General features: G+C 45.9%; 1 protein-coding gene across 2 annotated transcripts in view; it reads left to right on the top strand.

Annotated features, from left to right (window-relative positions):
- Positions 1-18,423, top strand: part of PRKCI (protein kinase C iota) — a 76,380-nt gene that overhangs the window by 52,607 nt on the left and 5,350 nt on the right. For both annotated transcript variants that reach the window (XM_078780630.1, XM_078780629.1), the window contains exons 11-14: positions 7,281-7,367; positions 7,532-7,667; positions 9,254-9,341; positions 9,425-9,550. In XM_078780630.1, the coding sequence (XP_078636756.1) occupies positions 7,281-7,367; positions 7,532-7,667; positions 9,254-9,341; positions 9,425-9,550 (437 nt within the window). The remainder of the gene's footprint in view (positions 1-7,280; positions 7,368-7,531; positions 7,668-9,253; positions 9,342-9,424; positions 9,551-18,423) is intronic.

Genomic DNA, 18,423 nt, shown 5'->3' with positions numbered 1-18,423 from the left:
ATGGTTCTCTGAGGAAAAGTTGATTTTATATAGCAGATCTTGTGCTTTTTCATCTCCAAATGCCTCGAGTCATGGTCTGAAATATGAGTCATCAGTAAGCCTTTGTCGTTCATCCCTGATGCGTTTCTTCCCATCCTCAGAGCCGACACGTAGTTGTTCATCCACTCTTGATTTATTGGCAGATGAGACAGCATGAGTAATCAATTGTGGAAGAGGAGTCTCTTTTTCACTTAAGTGTAGTAACTGGAGGATAATGCCGTCAGCCATGTTTGACATCCGCAACAAAAACACACCAACACCTGAAACCACCACCGCAGAAGTGAAGCACCACATGATATTGACGAGCAAAAGCTACAGACACGATGTGTACATAAGAGGAACGTGCATCAAAACCAAATTTAACCCTTTGAGTGCCCATTATGATGGACCTTTTAAAACGTTTTTGTGCATCACAAATTTGAGGACTTGTCTTGCGGCAAGTATCAGTTGTGTCAAACGGTTTCAGAGATATTTGGACCATTATGAGTGCCCATTTGAGTTTCCATTATGAGTGCCCATTTGAGTGCCCATTTGAGTTTCCATTTTGAGTGCCCATTATGAGTTCCCATTATGAGTGCCCATTTGAGTGCCCATTATGAGTGCCCATTATGAGTGCCCATTATGAGTGCCCATTTGAGTGCCCATTATGAGTGCCCATTTGAGTGCCCATTATGAGTGCCCATTATGAGTGCCCATTATGAGTGCCCATTTGAGTGCCCATTTGAGTTTCCATTATGAGTGCCCATTTGAGTGCCCATTTGAGTTTCCATTATGAGTGCCCATTGTTACATATTTATGTGAATGTATGTGAATTCCCATTCAGGTCTTTGCGTATCCATGCGTAGTAGATTAAGGGTTGTTGTGGTTGGAGGGTCAGGAGCCCTTCTGAAAAAGTGTCCGGAAACGGAAGTGACCGGAAACGGAAGAGGAAAAGACACGAGGAAGAAAAAGGACGAGGATTCTTCTTCCTCGCCCCGCTCCGACGAAAGGGGGGATTGATTGAGCCGTGTGGAAAAGCGGCGTTCCCGAGCCCGTCTGGCGAGAGGAGTTACCGGGACGGATACCTGCCCGGTGGACGTCAAACTGTCGTGTGGCCGTGCACCGACCCAGCGTTTGGCACCGTTCGCGACACCGTCTAAAAAGACGCGTACGGGTCGCCCGTTGGGGCCTAACACGCCTTGCAAGCGGCGTGGGGCTTTTGGCTTGCTTTCCCGTACCCGCTTCGCGTGGCCACGAGGGGCTGCAGCCGGGGTGCCTGGTACGATACCTGCCCGGTGGAAACACGTCCACCCGGGGTTCGTTCAACCGCCCGAGTGCGGCGACGCCGACCATCATCTTGGTCAGGAGGGGCCCAGAGACATTGTGCGGGACCGAGACCAAAAGGGGGTCGTGAGTACCCACGGGGACACACATATATAAGATGGCCATCTTAATCATAGGGAATTGATTGTGGATTGGGAATTGGTGATGGTTGTTTATTGTTGATTGCTCGGGGAAAATCTCCGTGGTTGTATCATTGAAATTGTATGGTATCATTACCATTGAAATATATCCTTGAACATCAGTTGTCTCTTGGGTGGAATTCATATGGATTGCGTGGCGAAAGCATATATATAATACAACTTTCTGGCGAAGTTCCTCTCACGGTCCGGGGGTCACCGAGACCAGGTATTCGCCGAGGGGACCACGTAACAGAATTGGGGGCTCGTCCAAATTACAATTCGCAATTGGGTCTACGTCCGGGATCTAAAATGGTATAAAATAATAAAATAATATTTTTATTAATTAAAATTTATTAATTAAGTATTAATTGGAGAATTTTTGGGGAAATTGGGGTAAAGTCTGGGGTGAAGGTTAACAGGTGTTAACGATAGTCACCATGGCGTTTGTGGCACAGAACTTTGCGGTAACACCGAGTGAGGCACAGTTCCGAGCGTTACTAAAGTCGGACCTCTTGAAATTGGCCAAACATTTTAACTTGGAGGTCCGAACTAATTTGAGGAAGGCAGAGTTGCAGGCCACGGTGATACAATCTATGGTGGGATTAGGAACATGGGACGAGTTAGCCTGGGAGTGGCTACCCGAAGAACCAGAAGACGTTGAGCTCCGGAAACTGGAGTTGCAATTACGGAGCCAGGAACGGATCAAAGAAGAAGAAAGGAAAGCAGAAGAGAGGAGAGAAGAGAAACAAGCAGAGGAAAGGAGAGTGGAACGAGAACTCCAGGAAAGGTTAGCAGAAGAAGAAAGGAAAGCAGAAAAGGAAAGAGCAGAAGAAGAAAGGAGAGGGGAACGAGAACTCCAGGAAAGGTTAGAAAGGATGAAAACAAGGGAACTCGAAGCAGAGGAGAGAAAAGCGGAAAGGGAATTAAAGGAACGTGACATGGAGCTTCAGCAAGAAATTAAATTAAAGGAGCTGGAGTTAATGAGAGAACGGGGAGAGGCACCACCCTTGCTGACGGGGTCGACACCTTACCAGAAAACCTGGGATGTGGGCAGACATGTGAGGCTGGTTCCACCGTTCAGTGAAAAGGAAGTCGCGAGATTTTTTCCACACTTTGAGAAAGTGGCTCGACAATTAAACTGGCCGGAGGAGGCCTGGACCATACTCGTGCAAAGTGTGCTGGTGGGAAAAGCTCAAGAGATTTATTCGGCGCTACCAATGGACCAATGTGCAGATTATGAGGTACTGAAGAAGCACATCCTCAAAGCCTATGAGTTGGTTCCGGAAGCTTACAGGCAAAACTTCAGGAATGCCAGGAAGAGGGAGAGTGAGACCCATGTGGAGTTTGCCAGAGTGAAAGAAAACATGTTTGATCGGTGGTGTGAGTCAAAAGGAGTCGGGAAAGACTTCGAAACATTGCGTGACTTGATCCTGGTGGAGGAATTTCAGCAGTGTGTCCACGAGGACATCAAAGTGTACCTGCAGGAAAAGAAAGTACCAAAGTTGTGGGACGCAGCCCCCATGGCAGATGATTATGCCTTAACCCACCGAATAGGGGTCCACGAACCTAACTCCTCGCCTAGATCTCCGCAGGGGAGGTGGGGAACAGCAGGTGCGGAGAACGACAATACATGGCGGCGACCTCGAGATGATTATGGGGACAACTATGATACCCCAACTGTTAGAAATCAGAGGGCTACGGACCCAAGACAAACTTATTTTTCGGGGGGCTCAAGGCCGACCCCGAGGTTCTCCCCCAGGCCTACTTGTGCTTTTTGCCATAAAACTGGACACTTGATGTCCCAATGTTACCTCCGGAAAAGGGAAGACCCAGAGCGGAGTCCGACTATTACGACTCCAAATGCAATGGCCATTGTGAGAAATCGCCATCAAAAGGGTTACCAACCATTTATTTCAGAGGGGTTTGTGTCACGGGATGGAGCCTCGACTAACCGGAAACCGGTTAGGATATTGAGGGACACAGGGGCACATCAATCTTTAATGCTTGAAGGCATTTTGCCATGGTCCGAGGAGACGGCAACGGGGGATAGTGTTCGTTTACAGGGGATCGGGGGCGGTGTTAGTGCTCCCCTTCATGTCATCCATTTGGAGTCCGATTTGGTGTCAGGACCGGTCACCGTCGGTTTACAAGCCACGCTTCCTGTAGAGGGTGTATCTGTGGTTATCGGGAATGATTTGGCCGGGGGTCAAGTTTATGGTAACCTGAGGGTTGGTAAAGAGCCCAGCAGGGAAAATAACACCACACCAGCTCGGGATGGCGACAAAAGTGCCAAGTTATTTGTAGGGGGACTGAACTTCAAAACAGAGGAAGAAGTTCTGACCTCTGTCTTCAACAGATATGGGCCGCTGGTGGAAGTGCGGTTGGTAAGAGACTGGGAAACGCAACAGTCAAGAGGGTTCGGCTTTGTCACGTTTGCCAGCACAAAAGACGCCAGAGAGGCAGAGAAGAATTGGAATGGCAAGGATTTGGAGGGTCGGACCATAACAGTAGGGAAGGCATTTCGTAGGCGTCGAGAGGTCTACAGGAGAGGACAACTGGGCGGTAGTTTTGGTGGTGGCCGCAATCAATATTATTATGGAGGCTCCCTGAGTTACGGCAGCTCCCGAAGGAAGGATTGTCAAAGTAGTGGCCGAGAAGGAGACCGCTATTCATGGGACTACAGGGACAAGCGGTCCCACCCTAATTATTAGGGAAGTTCTGAGAAGTTGAAGCACTGAATGCGGCGGAGCCCCCGAGCCAAGATTCCTACACGAATTAACCGTGAACGCCGTTCCTAAAGGCGTCCATGTAGTGAACTTTCATGCACGGACTAACCGTGAACTCCACGTTCCTAAAGGCATCCATGTAGTGAATACTCGGCTTGGCCTCCCGGAAAAAGTGCTATCGAGTTGCTTAACTTTGGATCTTTGATCAACCCCTTAACCTTCATTCACAAGAAACTGACGGTCAAAGTCAGAGGGTCATGAGATGGAGTTTGATTTGGCAGGGACAATGTCGTTGCTGGTGCTTAGTCCAGAGGGAGTAATCTGGAGGGGGTGTGGTGAAAGGTTGGTTGCTTTATTTTTAAGTGATAACTGTGCCCGGGGGGAACTGATAATGTGGGGGGGTTGAGTTATCTGGTTTGTTTCTCCAAATTGGCCGGCAAAGAAAGTTTTCGCTGGGTTCAAACTTTCTTTCTTGAAGGGGGGGAGTGTTACATATTTATGTGAATGTATGTGAATTCCCATTCAGGTCTTTGCTTATCCATGCGTAGTAGATTAAGGGTTGTTGTGGTTGGAGGGTCAGGAGCCCTTCTGAAAAAGTGTCTGGAAACGGAAGTGACCGGAAACGGAAGAGGAAAAGACACGAGGAAGAAAAAGGACGAGGATTCTTCTTCCTCGCCCCGCTCCGACGAAAGGGGGGATTGATTGAGCCGTGTGGAAAAGCGGCGTTCCCGAGCCCGTCTGGCGAGAGGAGTTACCGGGACGGATACCTGCCCGGTGGACGTCAAACTGTCGTGTGGCCGTGCACCGACCCAGCGTTTGGCACCGTTCGCGACACCGTCTAAAAAGACGCGTACGGGTCGCCCGTTGGGGCCTAACACGCCTTGCAAGCGGCGTGGGGCTTTTGGCTTGCTTTCCCGTACCCGCTTCGCGTGGCCACGAGGGGCTGCAGCCGGGGTGCCTGGTACGATACCTGCCCGGTGGAAACACGTCCACCCGGGGTTCGTTCAACCGCCCGAGTGCGGCGACGCCGACCATCATCTTGGTCAGGAGGGGCCCAGAGACATTGTGCGGGACCGAGACCACAAGGGGGTCGTGAGTACCCACGGGGACACACATATATAAGATGGCCATCTTAATCATAGGGAATTGATTGTGGATTGGGAATTGGTGATGGTTGTTTATTGTTGATTGCTCGGGGAAAATCTCCGTGGTTGTATCATTGAAATTGTATGGTATCATTACCATTGAAATATATCCTTGAACATCAGTTGTCTCTTGGGTGGAATTCATATGGATTGCGTGGCGAAAGCATATATATAATACAACTTTCTGGCGAAGTTCCTCTCACGGTCCGGGGGTCACCGAGACCAGGTATTCACCGAGGGGACCACGTAACAGTCGTAACACCATTATGAGTGCCCATTATGAGTGCCCATTATGAGTGCCCATTATGAGTGCCCATTATGAGTGCCCATTTGAGTGCCCATTTGAGTTTCCATTATGAGTGCCCATTTGAGTGCCCATTTGAGTTTCCATTATGAGTGCCCATTATGAGTGCCCATTTCAGTGCCCATTTGAGTTTCCATTATGAGTGCCCATTTGAGTGCCCATTTGAGTGCCCATTTGAGTTTCCATTATGAGTGCCCATTATGAGTGCCCATTATGAGTGCCCATTATGAGTGCCCATTTGAGTGCCCATTATGAGTTTCCATTATGAGTGCCCATTATGAGTGCCCATTATGAGTGCCCATTATGAGTGCCCATTATGAGTGCCCATTATGAGTTTCCATTATGAGTGCCCATTATGAGTGCCCATTTGAGTTTCCATTATAAGTGCCCATTATGAGTGCCCATTATGAGTGCCCATTATGAGTGCCCATTATGAGTGCCCATTATGAGTGCCCATTATGAGTGCCCATTTTGAGTGCCCATTTTGAGTGCCCATTTTGAGTTTCCATTATGAGTACCCATTATGAGTGCCCATTATGAGTGCCCATTTGAGTGCCCATTATGAGTGCCCATTTGAGTGCCCATTATGAGTGCCCATTATGAGTGCCCATTATGAGTGCCCATTTGAGTGCCCATTTGAGTGCCCATTATGAGTGCCCATTATGAGTGCCCATTATGAGTGCCCATTATGAGTGCCCATTATGAGTGCCCATTATGAGTGCCCATTATGAGTTCCCATTATGAGTGCCCATTATGAGTGCCCATTATGAGTGCCCATTTGAGTGCCCATTATGATGGACCTTTTAAAACGTTTTTGTGCATCACAAATTTGAGGACTTGTCTTGCGGCGATTATCAGTTGTGAGTCAAACGGTTTCAGAGATATTTGCATTTCGTTTTTCAGGATCTTCTTCACAATTTCCTGTTGTTTTCAATCTTTACAGCATAACTTATTAATTGGTTAATATTGTGTCAATCTCTGTGGTTTTTCAAAGCATGCAGACAAGGAGCTAATTTATGAAGAAAATTGAAATTTGACATTTTGACCTCAATTAATTGACCTTGAGGGTGGAGATTTGACCTCGGCGCGATGTATGTCAACCGGGGCGATCGGAAACCTGGGATGCATTGTTGTACTTTCTAGCATGCTTGACGACCTTCGACAAAAAATGCCATCAATTTTTTTTCTTGAGCGTGTTTTTGGAATTCGGCCTGTCGACGAAAAGGGAAGTGTCAAGAAAATCTTGATGCTGGTCGAGCAGTCTTGCTTTGCGTGCTTTTTGCGAGCAGTCTTGCTTTGCGTGCTTTTTGCACGCGTATAAATGGAGCCTCGTTGAAAATGCTCTTAGGGCGCCATGCTTGATGCTGCTCACAATCTTGTGCACTTTTATTTTTTTCTATAACATACTTGGCTGAGGATGAGCTGTCTGCGGATATATAAGCATTTGCTGCCGATCCCGCTTTGGGCGCTGAATCATATGAGCTGGCCATTGTTTTGTCATCACTGTTTTGGTCATTTTGAGCAAATGAAACGGTAGATCTTACAGATGTGGTATTAATTTAACATCAGCTTGAGGCTTCTGCCTTCCAAATCAACAACATTTCCTCACCTTCTCTCCTTGCAGGCTCTTCTTTGTAATCGAGTATGTGAATGGCGGAGACCTCATGTTTCATATGCAGCGTCAGCGAAAGCTGCCGGAGGAGCACGCAAGGTCCATTGTTTTTTGCAGAATTTTGGGTCTAATTTGCTATTTTTGTTCCTGGTTCTACTGCAATCAGTTTGACCGACACGCATACAAAAGCTCAAACTGTTTAATTTACCCACAGGTGGTATACGTGTCGAATGGTAATCTCACAGCTACGTCTGTCCCTCCAGGTTCTACTCAGCAGAAATCTCTCTGGCGCTGAACTTCTTGCACGAGCGAGGGATTATTTACCGGGACCTGAAGTTGGACAATGTGCTACTTGACAGTGATGGACACATCAAACTCACAGACTATGGCATGTGCAAGGTAGGACTTGGACTGGCGACGTTTTGTCAGATTGATTTGTAGGAGCTACAATAGGACTTGAGAAATCTGGGGAGGCGTTTAGCGGGAGTAATGCATTCGATCGTGTGTGTGTGTGTGTGTGTGTGTGTGTGTGTGTGTGTGTGTGTGTGTGTGTGTGTGTGTGTGTGTGTGTGTGTGTGTGCGCGCACACACACAAGATATCTGGAAAGGTTCTGAACGGATTTGGATGAAAGTTGGTGGGATGATTGCCCTTGGGATAAGGAAGAATTGATTAGTTTTTGGTGAAGCTCAGGATATTATTTCGGATCCAGGAATTTTTTGAAGGATTGTTTACCATTGGAAGATAGGGCTCTTTTTTTTTTTAACATTATCTTCTATATATTCTATATTTAACATTGTGATATGAAAATAGTTTCCATATTTGTTGTAGATGTAGTTTAAACTCGTGTTTATGCGTTAGAGCGGTGTATTTTGTTAGCAGCGTCGTCTTCAAGGTTCTTCTTTTTTTCTAATAAAGACATATTCTGTCATTTTAAAACCACCAAAGTGTGTATTCGGTTTCCCCGTTTCATAAAATGTATCGCTTGATACGTATAATGCTTTGAAAGTTTTTTTTTTTTTTTTAACCTCAGAAGAGATATCAACATTTACCTCAGCGAATGTCAATCGCGGTGTCAGTATTTGATGAACTTATAAAGACTTCGGTGAGTTGTAAGTGTGACCAGCATGTGCACGGGATTCTTCCCAGAAGAATGAGTGGTCGCATTAGCTTGTGCGACTTAAAATGAGCGAGTTTTGTTTTGACGTTTGGGCCAGTTTTACATGGTGTAACCAACCCTAAGGAATGAAACGAACGTTTTTTCCTGGCTTACAATTTTATTTGAAGTCACACATGCCTCAAAATACACTCACTTATATAGAATTGAACACTGAATCCGAAAATGTAAGTGAAATTGCCTTGTTTGTTTTTAACATTATTTTTTATATATTCTAAATATATATCTGTGCAGTGTCTGTCTTGTCTTGTGTTGTCTTGTCTTGTGTTGTCACTGAACTACTCCCTCAAACTTTTGTGAAATCGTACTATTCCAACTTGACCCACGGCGGGAGTATGCGCTCTACTGAGTGGCGTTCTAGTTACCTCCGCCACCAAAGGTGGATGGAGGTTATGTTTTCACCCCTGTCTGTCTTTGTCCGTTTGTTTATTTGTTTGTGAACAAAATATCACAAAAAGTTGGAGACGGATTCGGACGAAATTTGGCAGAGAGGTAGCATATATGACAAGGACGAAATGATTCGATTTTGATGAAGATCCGGATTCGGATCCGGCTAGTATAATTTTTTAAGTGATTCTTCACCATTGGAAGATGGGGCCAAAAACGATACATGGCAGGATATCTCAAAAAGTTGTGGATGGATGATTTTGATTAAATGTGATTCTGTATTGTGATTTTCTGGTCAACTATAGGATACAAAACGTAAACTGTTCACCTGGCGGAGGTATGCTCTCTACTGAGTGCCGTTCGAGTTTATTTAGCAATCACTATTAATACATTTGTTTTTTGTGTGTCTGTGTATTGCTGCAGGAGAGCCTTAGACCAGGTGACACCACAAGTACCTTTTGTGGTACTCCGAATTACATCGCCCCGGAAATTTTGCGAGGAGAAGATTATGGTAAGTGAAATTGCTAAGCAGTCCATTGGAATGAGATTTCTCCATTTGAGCCTGATTTGTCCATCTTCCTGGCTGTGTGACAGGTCTGAGTGTAGATTGGTGGGCACTAGGGGTGCTCATGTTTGAAATGATGATGGGCCGATCACCCTTTGATATTGTCGGAGTGGCAGATAACCCTGACCAAAACACTGAGGACTATCTTTTCCAAGGTATGTTCAGAATAGCTGTTTTTGCTGTTTGCTTCAAGATTAAAATATTTGGTGACTTTCCCAAACTGTGAATCATCTCTCATTTGTATCCTTCTTCCTCTCCCCCATGCTCCCTTCCTCTCCCCACGCTCCCTTCCTCTTCCCTCATGCTCCTTTCCTCTCCCACATGCTTCCTTCCTCTCCCACACGCTCCCTTCCTCTCCCACCGCTCTCTCTTCCTCTCCCCCACGCTCCCTTCCTCTCCCCCGTGCTCCCTTCCTCTCCCACACACTCCCTTCCTCTCCCACACACTCCTTTCCTCTCCCATGTGCTCCCTCTCGCTCCCCCACGCTCCTTTCCTCTCCCACACGCTCCTTTCCTCTCCACCGCGCTCCCTTCCTCTCCCACACGCTCCCTTCCTCTCCCCCACGCTTCCTTCCTCTCCCACATGCTTCCTTCCTCTCCCACACGCTCCCTTCCTCTCCCACCGCTCCCTCTTCCTCTCTCCCGTGCTCCCTTCCTCTCTCCCATGCTCCCTTCCTCTCTCCCGTGCTCCCTTCCTCTCCCCCGCGCTCCCTTCCTGTTCCCCACACTCCCTTCCTGTTCCCCACACTCCCTTCCTCTTCCACATGCTGCCTTCCTCTTCCCCATGCTCCCTTCCTCTACCATGTGCTCCCTTCTTCTACCACGCGTTCCCTTCCTCTCCCACGCTCTTCCTCACCCTGTGTGTGCATGTGTGCCCTTTCCTTCCCTCACCATCTTCTTTTATTCCGCACACCCTCCCTTCCTCCCCCAGGTTCTCCCTTCCTCCCCCATGTGCTCCCTTCCTCTCCCACACTCTGCCTTCCCCCATGCTCTTCCTTCCGCACACTCTCCCTTCCTCCCCCACACTCTCCCTTCGTCCCCCACATTCTCCCTTCCTCCCCCTTCCTCTCCCAGGATCTCCCTTCCTCTTCCCCATGCACCCTTCCTCCCCCACACTCTCCCTCACCCCGTGTAGTCTAGGACCTGGCTAAGACATGTATGCACATAATTTAGGAGAGGATAACTCAACTGTTATAGGCTAATATGAACCCAAGGAACAACCTGGGATGTGTGCCAAAATCTCTATCCGGGGCGAAAAGCCCGAAAATACAGCCATCTTTAACACGATTTCCTACTAATATCAGGCATATTCATGATATACAAAGGCCACTATGAGCCTCCATACATTTTATGATTTTGAGCTCCCGGATTGGCTGATAGTTTCAGTCTATAATTATACCATAGTCAGATTTGTCGTGAACACCACCAAGAAAGGTAGTGGAGTGCCCTTTGACCAGGCGCTAGAGCAGTGCTACAACCGGCCTGCCAAAATAAGTGGAGGGATAATTGGTGTCACCAGGAAGAAGGAAGCAGTAGCTCTGTGGGGCATCATCAAGCATAAAAAAGACCAGTACGTTGACCTTCTGAAGATGAAGGATGATGTCGAAGGATGAAGGGTGATGTCGAAGGAGAACTCTCACTTCACCACGACTTCAACCCAAGTACTGCAACTAAGATAGTTGGGATGGTGCAAGACATAGAGGATTATCTCCTGAAGGTATGCAGTCCTCTACAAGACCAGGTAGTGCTGAAGAATGTTCTCACTGGAGAAATTGTGACCAACGTAATCGTAGACAAGTTGTTGTGCTGTATCAAGGAGGGCATCGCTGCTTGTGCTAAATTTATCGATGATCGACTCAGAAATAGGTCGATATCGATACACTCAACTATTAGCAAAATCAAATTTACATCCCCGAAGACCACCTTAAATTTGGCTCCCAAAGCAGACATCAAAGATGAGACAATCAAAGCTCTCATGTTTATTGAGTATGGGTGTCACCGGGGGTTCACTGTTTTTTTTGTTTTTTTTCTTTCTTTTGTTTTTTTTTGGATACAAGATCGAGGCTCGTGAAAGAGCTAACATGAATCGCACAAAAACGCAACCGACACATAAAACACAAAATGAGTGGAGCGGAACACAAGATGGGGAGAGAGGGGGGAGGACACAAACACAACATTTGAGAGCAAGGACATCGAGAGAAATGTGGGAGGGGGAGGGCTTGGGGGGGAGGTGGGAGAGGTGTAAAACATATCAACACTGCAAGGACTTCCAGGAAAGAAGTTGGAATTTCAAAAAAAGTGTATCTGGGGTGAATTAACGGGGGTAGAAAAGATCAAGGTTTTGGATGGGGCAAGATAAGAGATGGTGGTGAACAGCTGTTTTAAAGATGTGGAGGGAGGAGTGGGATTGAAGGGAGTGGGGGAGTTTGTTCCAGAGGTGGGAGAAAAGGGGAATGAAAGAGTGAAGGTGAGCAGAGAGCCTAGATTTTGGCAGTTTAACCATAAGAGGGTTGCTGGCAGATCTTGTGCGACCTGTAGGAATATTAGGGGGACAGACCACAGAGAGAGAGCTGGGGGAGCAAAGCCGGAGAGGAGTCGGTAGAAGACAGAAAGACCACCAACCTGCCTGCGGTGAGTGAGTGAAAGGCCCTCGGAGTTAGCTTCATCGCAGGAGATTCCAATGATTCTGAAAGCTTTGGTTTCAACAGCGTGAAGCCGAGCTAGGTGTGAGGCAGGAGCACTGGCCCAGAGGGGGGAACATTATTCCATTGAGCTGCGGATGAAAGCCTTGTATGTGGTGAGGAGCTCAGGTGGGCCAAGGAAGGACTTCGCATGACAGAGCTTTGGAGGCCAGCTTGGAAATGTGGTTATCCCAAGAAAGATCATGGCAGATAGTGAGACCCAAAAGCTTGAGCGACAGAACTTCTTGGAGAGGATTGTTGAGAAAGTAGATGGGAGGGTTTTCCAGTCGGTCTTTTCGGAGAGACATAGTAAGAGTGTGGGATTTGTCAGGATTGAAAGACATGTTCCACTTGTTTGACCAGTCTGTGATTTTGTCCAGGTCTGCAGAGAGTGAGGAGGCTGCAGACTGCCGATCTGAGGGATGAGGAATGGAGTGGCAGATAGTGGAGTCATCAGCAAAGAGATAGAGAGGATTTTCCAGAGAGTCGGAGAGATCATTGATGAAGACCAGAAATAGCACAGGGCCCAGAACACTACCTTGGGGGAACTCCAGCCAGAACAGGAAGTGGAGATGAGAGAAATCCATTCAGGGCCAAACATTGCCTATGACCAGAGAGGAAGTCCGCAAGCCATGAGTGGAGATTTCCATGGATACCATAGGAGGAGAGTTTGGTGAACAGAGCTGGGTGCCAGACCGTATCGAAGGCATGTGATATGTCAAGGGAGACAACTCTGATTTCCTGTTTGGCATTGAGGACCTCCATCCATTGTTGAGACAGCAGAAGCCACATGTCCAGAGTAGAATGGCCTGGTCTGAATCCAAATTGATGATCAGAGATCAAGCCATTGGAGAAGAGGAAAGACAATGATGGAATCCATGACTTTGCTGATAATTTGGAGCAGGCTGATTGGTCTGTAGTTGCAAGGATCTGTTTTTGCATCTTTTTTGTGTAAAGCGGTAATGTTTGCTGATTTCCAAGATGCTGGCAGATGACCTTGAGCAAAAGAGAGGGTGAGATAGAGCGGCACAGCAGGATTTTAGGATCCTGTTGAGGAGCTACTCTAGCAGGAGATGACCAACTCTGCGTTTTTCTTGGTTGACAAAGATGGTTACTTGAGGAAGAGTGTCAAATCACAACTTGGGACTGAGCTGCTGAAGTTGTGCCCACTAATAGATTAAAAAAGGGCCAGAAACCTCCCCACAAACCCACGCCATAGTTATCGACTTCATGGACTTGGTGAGAAAAGTCCCCTTAAAGAAGCTTGATCCACCCGTCAAGACATTCCATGACTTTGCTATTGCCTTGACATCTATGGTCACCAAAGCTGGGCACAACTGTGATGAGATCCACATCGTTTTTGATGCTTACAGAGAGGACAGCATCAAGAATGGAGAGAGGGGGGAGAAGAGGAAAGTCAAAAGAAATGGTTGTTCTTGATGTGATATCACCAAACCAAAATGTTCCAGTGGTATTAGAGAACTTTTGGTCGTCTTCCATCAGAAAAACTGCTTTTCAGGCATTCTATGTTGAGTGGCTCACCACCAATTACAAAAGCACCAAACCACTGTACCTTGGTATATCACCACAGTCATGGATGGTGTCAGCTGCGTGTGCTTCTCCATTCCCTCGGCTCAACTGCACACACGAGGAAGCTGACTGATGACAGGATGATGTTCCATGTGCAGGACATTCTAAGTCACTGGTCAGGACCTACATCCTTGATGCTGTCATCAGGTGACACAGATGTCTTTGTGTGCCTGTTATACCACATCACAGTCGATTGGAGAGATCTTGGCCTCCAAGAGCTCTGGCTCGTCCGCAACTCAGGAGTGAAAATATCAATATTACCACTCCACGATATCTGCATAGTGCTGGGAGACGAGCTCACAAAGTGTCTCCCAGCACTCCATGCGCTGACTGGGAGCGATACAACCAGCAATATATCAACTAAACTTGCAGCACTGAATGCTGTCCACAAACCAGGAAATTCCTTTCTGATCCTGAATTTCAACTGTCCACAGCTAACAGAAAGCGCAATACAGATGGCGGAGACATTCTTTGTCAAGTGTCTCAAACCATCAAAAGACCTGGAGACATTTGACGACCTGCGTCTCGCTGCATTTGATAGCAATGCCCTCAAGATGGACTTTGGGAGAACCGCTTGCACCTCAACTAATGCAAGGAAACATATCCATAGAGGCTATCACCAACAGCAGCTGTGGGTCCAAGCCCCATTTAGAGACGCCACCTTGATTATGAATGCCGAGTCTTATGGTTTTGTAAGAAGGGGCAGTTTATTAGTCCCTGAGATTGTGATCTCAAAACCCGAAGGCCTGCCAGATCCCTGCACGTGTGGCAGGTGTGCTTGTAAGAATGGGTGTCCCTGCAGGGTAGCTGAGATCAAGTGTTGCAAGTTGTGCAAATGCAAGGGAGGTGATTGTTGTAAAAACCATATCACTGAATGAACACTGCTCATCATCCTCATATCTTGACTCTGTTGTGTTAGTCTTCATGTTCCTGTTCCCGACCCTGGTTTACGTGACATTTACATTTAAGCTCTCTAGATACTGCTGCCTACTAAAGTAATAAGTTTTGTTTTTTATTTTTCATTTTAAGTTAACATTCCATTGATAATACAGTAGTATGATTGAAAATACAATTTCTTTATATTAACCAAGTGCTCGCTTTTTTAATATTATATGGCAATTCCAGTATGTTGGTAGTTGTATGGTAATAAGTTGACCAAACGCTTTTTAGTCATTTTCTCGTAGAAAACCAAATTGGAAATTTTTCACTCTTCTGTATGACCCCCTAAACATGGCCATTCTGAACATTTTAAGCACCTCAGAAAATCTGTAGCTCCAACGGTTTAGAAGATACAGCTATGTCGGTAGTAGCACTTCCTATGAAAAAGGGCGTGGTCATTTTTAAATGGGCGTGGTCATTTTCGGGCTTTTCGCCCTGGATAGAGATTTTGGCACACATGACACATCCCAGGTTGTTCCTTTGGGTCATATTAGCCTATAACAGTTGAGTTATCCTCTCCTAAATTATGTGCATACATATCTTAGCCAGGTCCTCGACTAGTGTGTGCATGTGCTCCCTTTCCCTCACCATCTTCTTTCATTCCAGACACCTTCCCTACCTCCCCCCACCCACAGGTCTCTCTCCTCCCCCGCATCCCCCACTCCACCCACTCCACCCACTCTCTTCCCCGTTTCCTCCATTCTCTGTATTGTTAATTCCATATCTTTTTCGTGCCCCGCTTCCTTTTTATTGCATCACCGTTTCTTCCGTGCCAGCATAGGAGAAATTGAAGAGGGTTGTAAAGGATTGTGCAAAGGAACATTACGTTGTATTTTTAAAAATACCATCTTCATCGTTTTATGTATGAACTCGTTTAAAGGCCTCGTAAAACCACACCGACAAAGCTGTCAGAAAAGGGACCGTCTGTATACAATGTCCATTCACCAGAGGAAGGAGGTAAATTGAGAGGATAAATTGAAGTGTGTCAGACAAGTGAGAAAAACAGATATTGAGAGGGTGGAGGAGTGGGTTGGGAAAGGAACAAGAGGGAACGTTCTTGAGGGTCTGCTGGCAAAGGGGTCTCCTCGAGGGTTTGTGTACATAATAAGCAAAGGGCCAAAAGACCAAAAAAACAATTATTTAATACCCGCCTCTTGATTGCATTTCAGATTGCTTTGTTTTTCTTTCGTAATTCTCACCTGCGTTTCCATAAACGTTAGAGAATACTGTTGAAAATGGTTTCATATTTTCTCCGTAATTGCGGAGGAGAGCGTATTGCGGAGGAGAGCATACATCATTGGATTTAAAGTGTGTAACCATACCTGCGTTATTTAGTACAGCCATTCCGCCATTTCTGCTGTTGTGCTTTATCGCTGTGCAGTGTACACAAAGAGGGCTTGCTGTGTATTTTTGCAGGACGTGTTTACACAGGTACACAGTGAGTAGATGCCCCCTAAATGGATGCATGGCATGTGTATCGATGAAGTGGCTTTTTGGTTTCCTACTGCCGAGTTCAATAATTATTTATTAACAGACTCACCTGGTTTTGTTTGCACTGAGAGCATGGTTGTTGATTTTTTTTCTTCTTCTTACAATTCCTGCCATTAATTGAAAATGTAATATTTATTAATAGGATTCATTGTTACACAAATTTATGATTGTGCTTTTTTACTTTCAAAATCGAAGATTTTTCAAGTATATTGTTTGGTCTTGTGGTTATTCTGTCTGTCTGTCAATTGCCTACAGGTCACAATTTTAAACCAATCTTCACAAAACTTCACCAGATGGTAGAGTTGGTCATAAGGAAGAAGCCTATCGATTTTGAGGTCGAAGGTCATCTTGAGGTCAAATTTCTCAAATTGTCATTTTTCATCTGATTGACTTGAAAATTGAACAGCATTTGCATATTGAGTCATTAAATTGGGAAACCAACTATTTTTGAGGTCAAACGTCAACTCAAGGTCAAACTTCTAAAATCATTAATTTTCATCTGGAAAACCATCAATTTTCATCCGATCGACTTGAAAATAGAACAGCATATTGCCTCACTGAATTGGGAAACCAACTATTTTTGAGGTCAAAAGGTCAAAGGCCAACTCAATTCAAACTTCTAATATCAATTTTCATCAATAAATCGTCAATTTTAATCCGATAGACCCAAGCTTTGATCAAGATCGTCAATTTGAATCTTAATTAAATGGAGAATTTGATGTATCCATGGCAACTTTTTTGAGGGGGGGGGGGGGGTGCAAAAAAATGGGGTGCATTTTGCAAGTATTGTGCTTTGCACGAAGTCTTGTTTTTTCTTTTTTGGGCCTGTATTATGGTCTTGCTGCAACTCTGTCTCAAATAATGAAATTGATGAGTAATTCATATACGTTGTACGACAACTGCAAATACAGCACTAGACCTTTAAAATATGACCGTAAGTACTTTAAATCTGTGAGTATGTGCCCTAAACCCATGTATAATTTGGGCTGGCAGGATAGCTTGGAGGTGTGCATACTCTCCTTTGAACTGTCTCATTTGGGTACAAATCTCAATCCAGCTATAAACTCTGACCCTGGTGTTTCGCATGCAGGCTGATTCAGTGCCTGCAACCTCGATTGGGAGGAAGTTAAGCTGGAGGCCTCATCTGCCAGCAATGGTCATTGGTGGACATAAAGATCCCATGGTGTCTTTCGTGAAGAGCAGGCAAATTATTGCCGGCATCCCGAACAAATTACAAATTCCTGCCTGAACTCTAGATGGCAACTTGTCTGGTTTTCCTGGATATCCCGAGACACCAGGTTACACGACTTGCTATCTCAGAGAATGATTGTTGTCTGGGCAGAAGCCTCCTGCACTATAAACAAGTTAATGCTCCCAAGTTGTTTGCAAGTCACATTGAAACAGCTGTTTTCTGCTATGAATGGCAACCATGGATAATCTGGTTATTTACCTGCGTTTTTGATTGAAAGATAAGGGACTTGGCCAGAATAGTGACTTGACTGAAGGTGGAGATGTCTGTGGGATGACGTTTTTTGCAGCTTCTAAGGCTTATGGAGAAGCCTGTAGATAAGTCAGAGAGATAGAGAGGGGGATGGGGAGGGAGAATGTGTGTGTTTCATTGGTTGTTATCTCTATATGCAGTTTTTAGAAGGTGGAACGGAGTCCTCCCAGGTCTCGAAGTATCCACATCCGTTTCAGAAAGGGATCATGATTCATGGAGCACGTTGTGATGTTTTCTTGTTCTCAAAGTTCTGTTCCCAGGGCTCTTTTGAGACCCGGACAGCTTTCAACTGCAGTTTGTTTGTAGTAATATTCCCAGGGATGATTTTTAAGATCTTTGTGAGGTTCTTCTTGATCATTCCCGTTGCTCCAGCTATCAGTGGTACAATTGCAGTGCTCTTCAGCTTCCAAGATCTTTTCACTTGGTATTTGGTCATTTTCTTGATTTCTGCGTTGTTGAGGCCAAAATCGTTGTGTACAGAAACCTGTGTGTATTGTTAGTCGTGCGCCTTTAACAACCATCATACCACATGGTGGGTATGGGAAGCAAAGATCTCCATGTCCGCCATGTTAATTTGGCACGAATCGTCATCTCCGAACACAATGACCACGGCGGGATGCTGAGAGGATAGCCGAGCGAAGTTTGTCGGTGTTTTGCGTTGAGGTTATTTTAGCACGGACACAATTTGCTTGTCTAACGGATAAATACACCAAATCTCGCTACCTGCTGTGGAGCCCAAATCACGATGCAAGTTCTCATTAAAATGGGGATTTATTACAGAGAGAAAAAGGAAGTAAGAAGAGCATGGCCATGCAGCGGCGATCATA

The sequence above is a fragment of the Myxine glutinosa genome, chromosome 6, assembly GCF_964187855.1.
Source record: "Myxine glutinosa chromosome 6, kmMyxGlut1.1, whole genome shotgun sequence".
Lineage (NCBI taxonomy): Eukaryota > Metazoa > Chordata > Myxini > Myxiniformes > Myxinidae > Myxine > Myxine glutinosa.
This window is presented reverse-complemented; position numbering and strand designations above follow the sequence as displayed.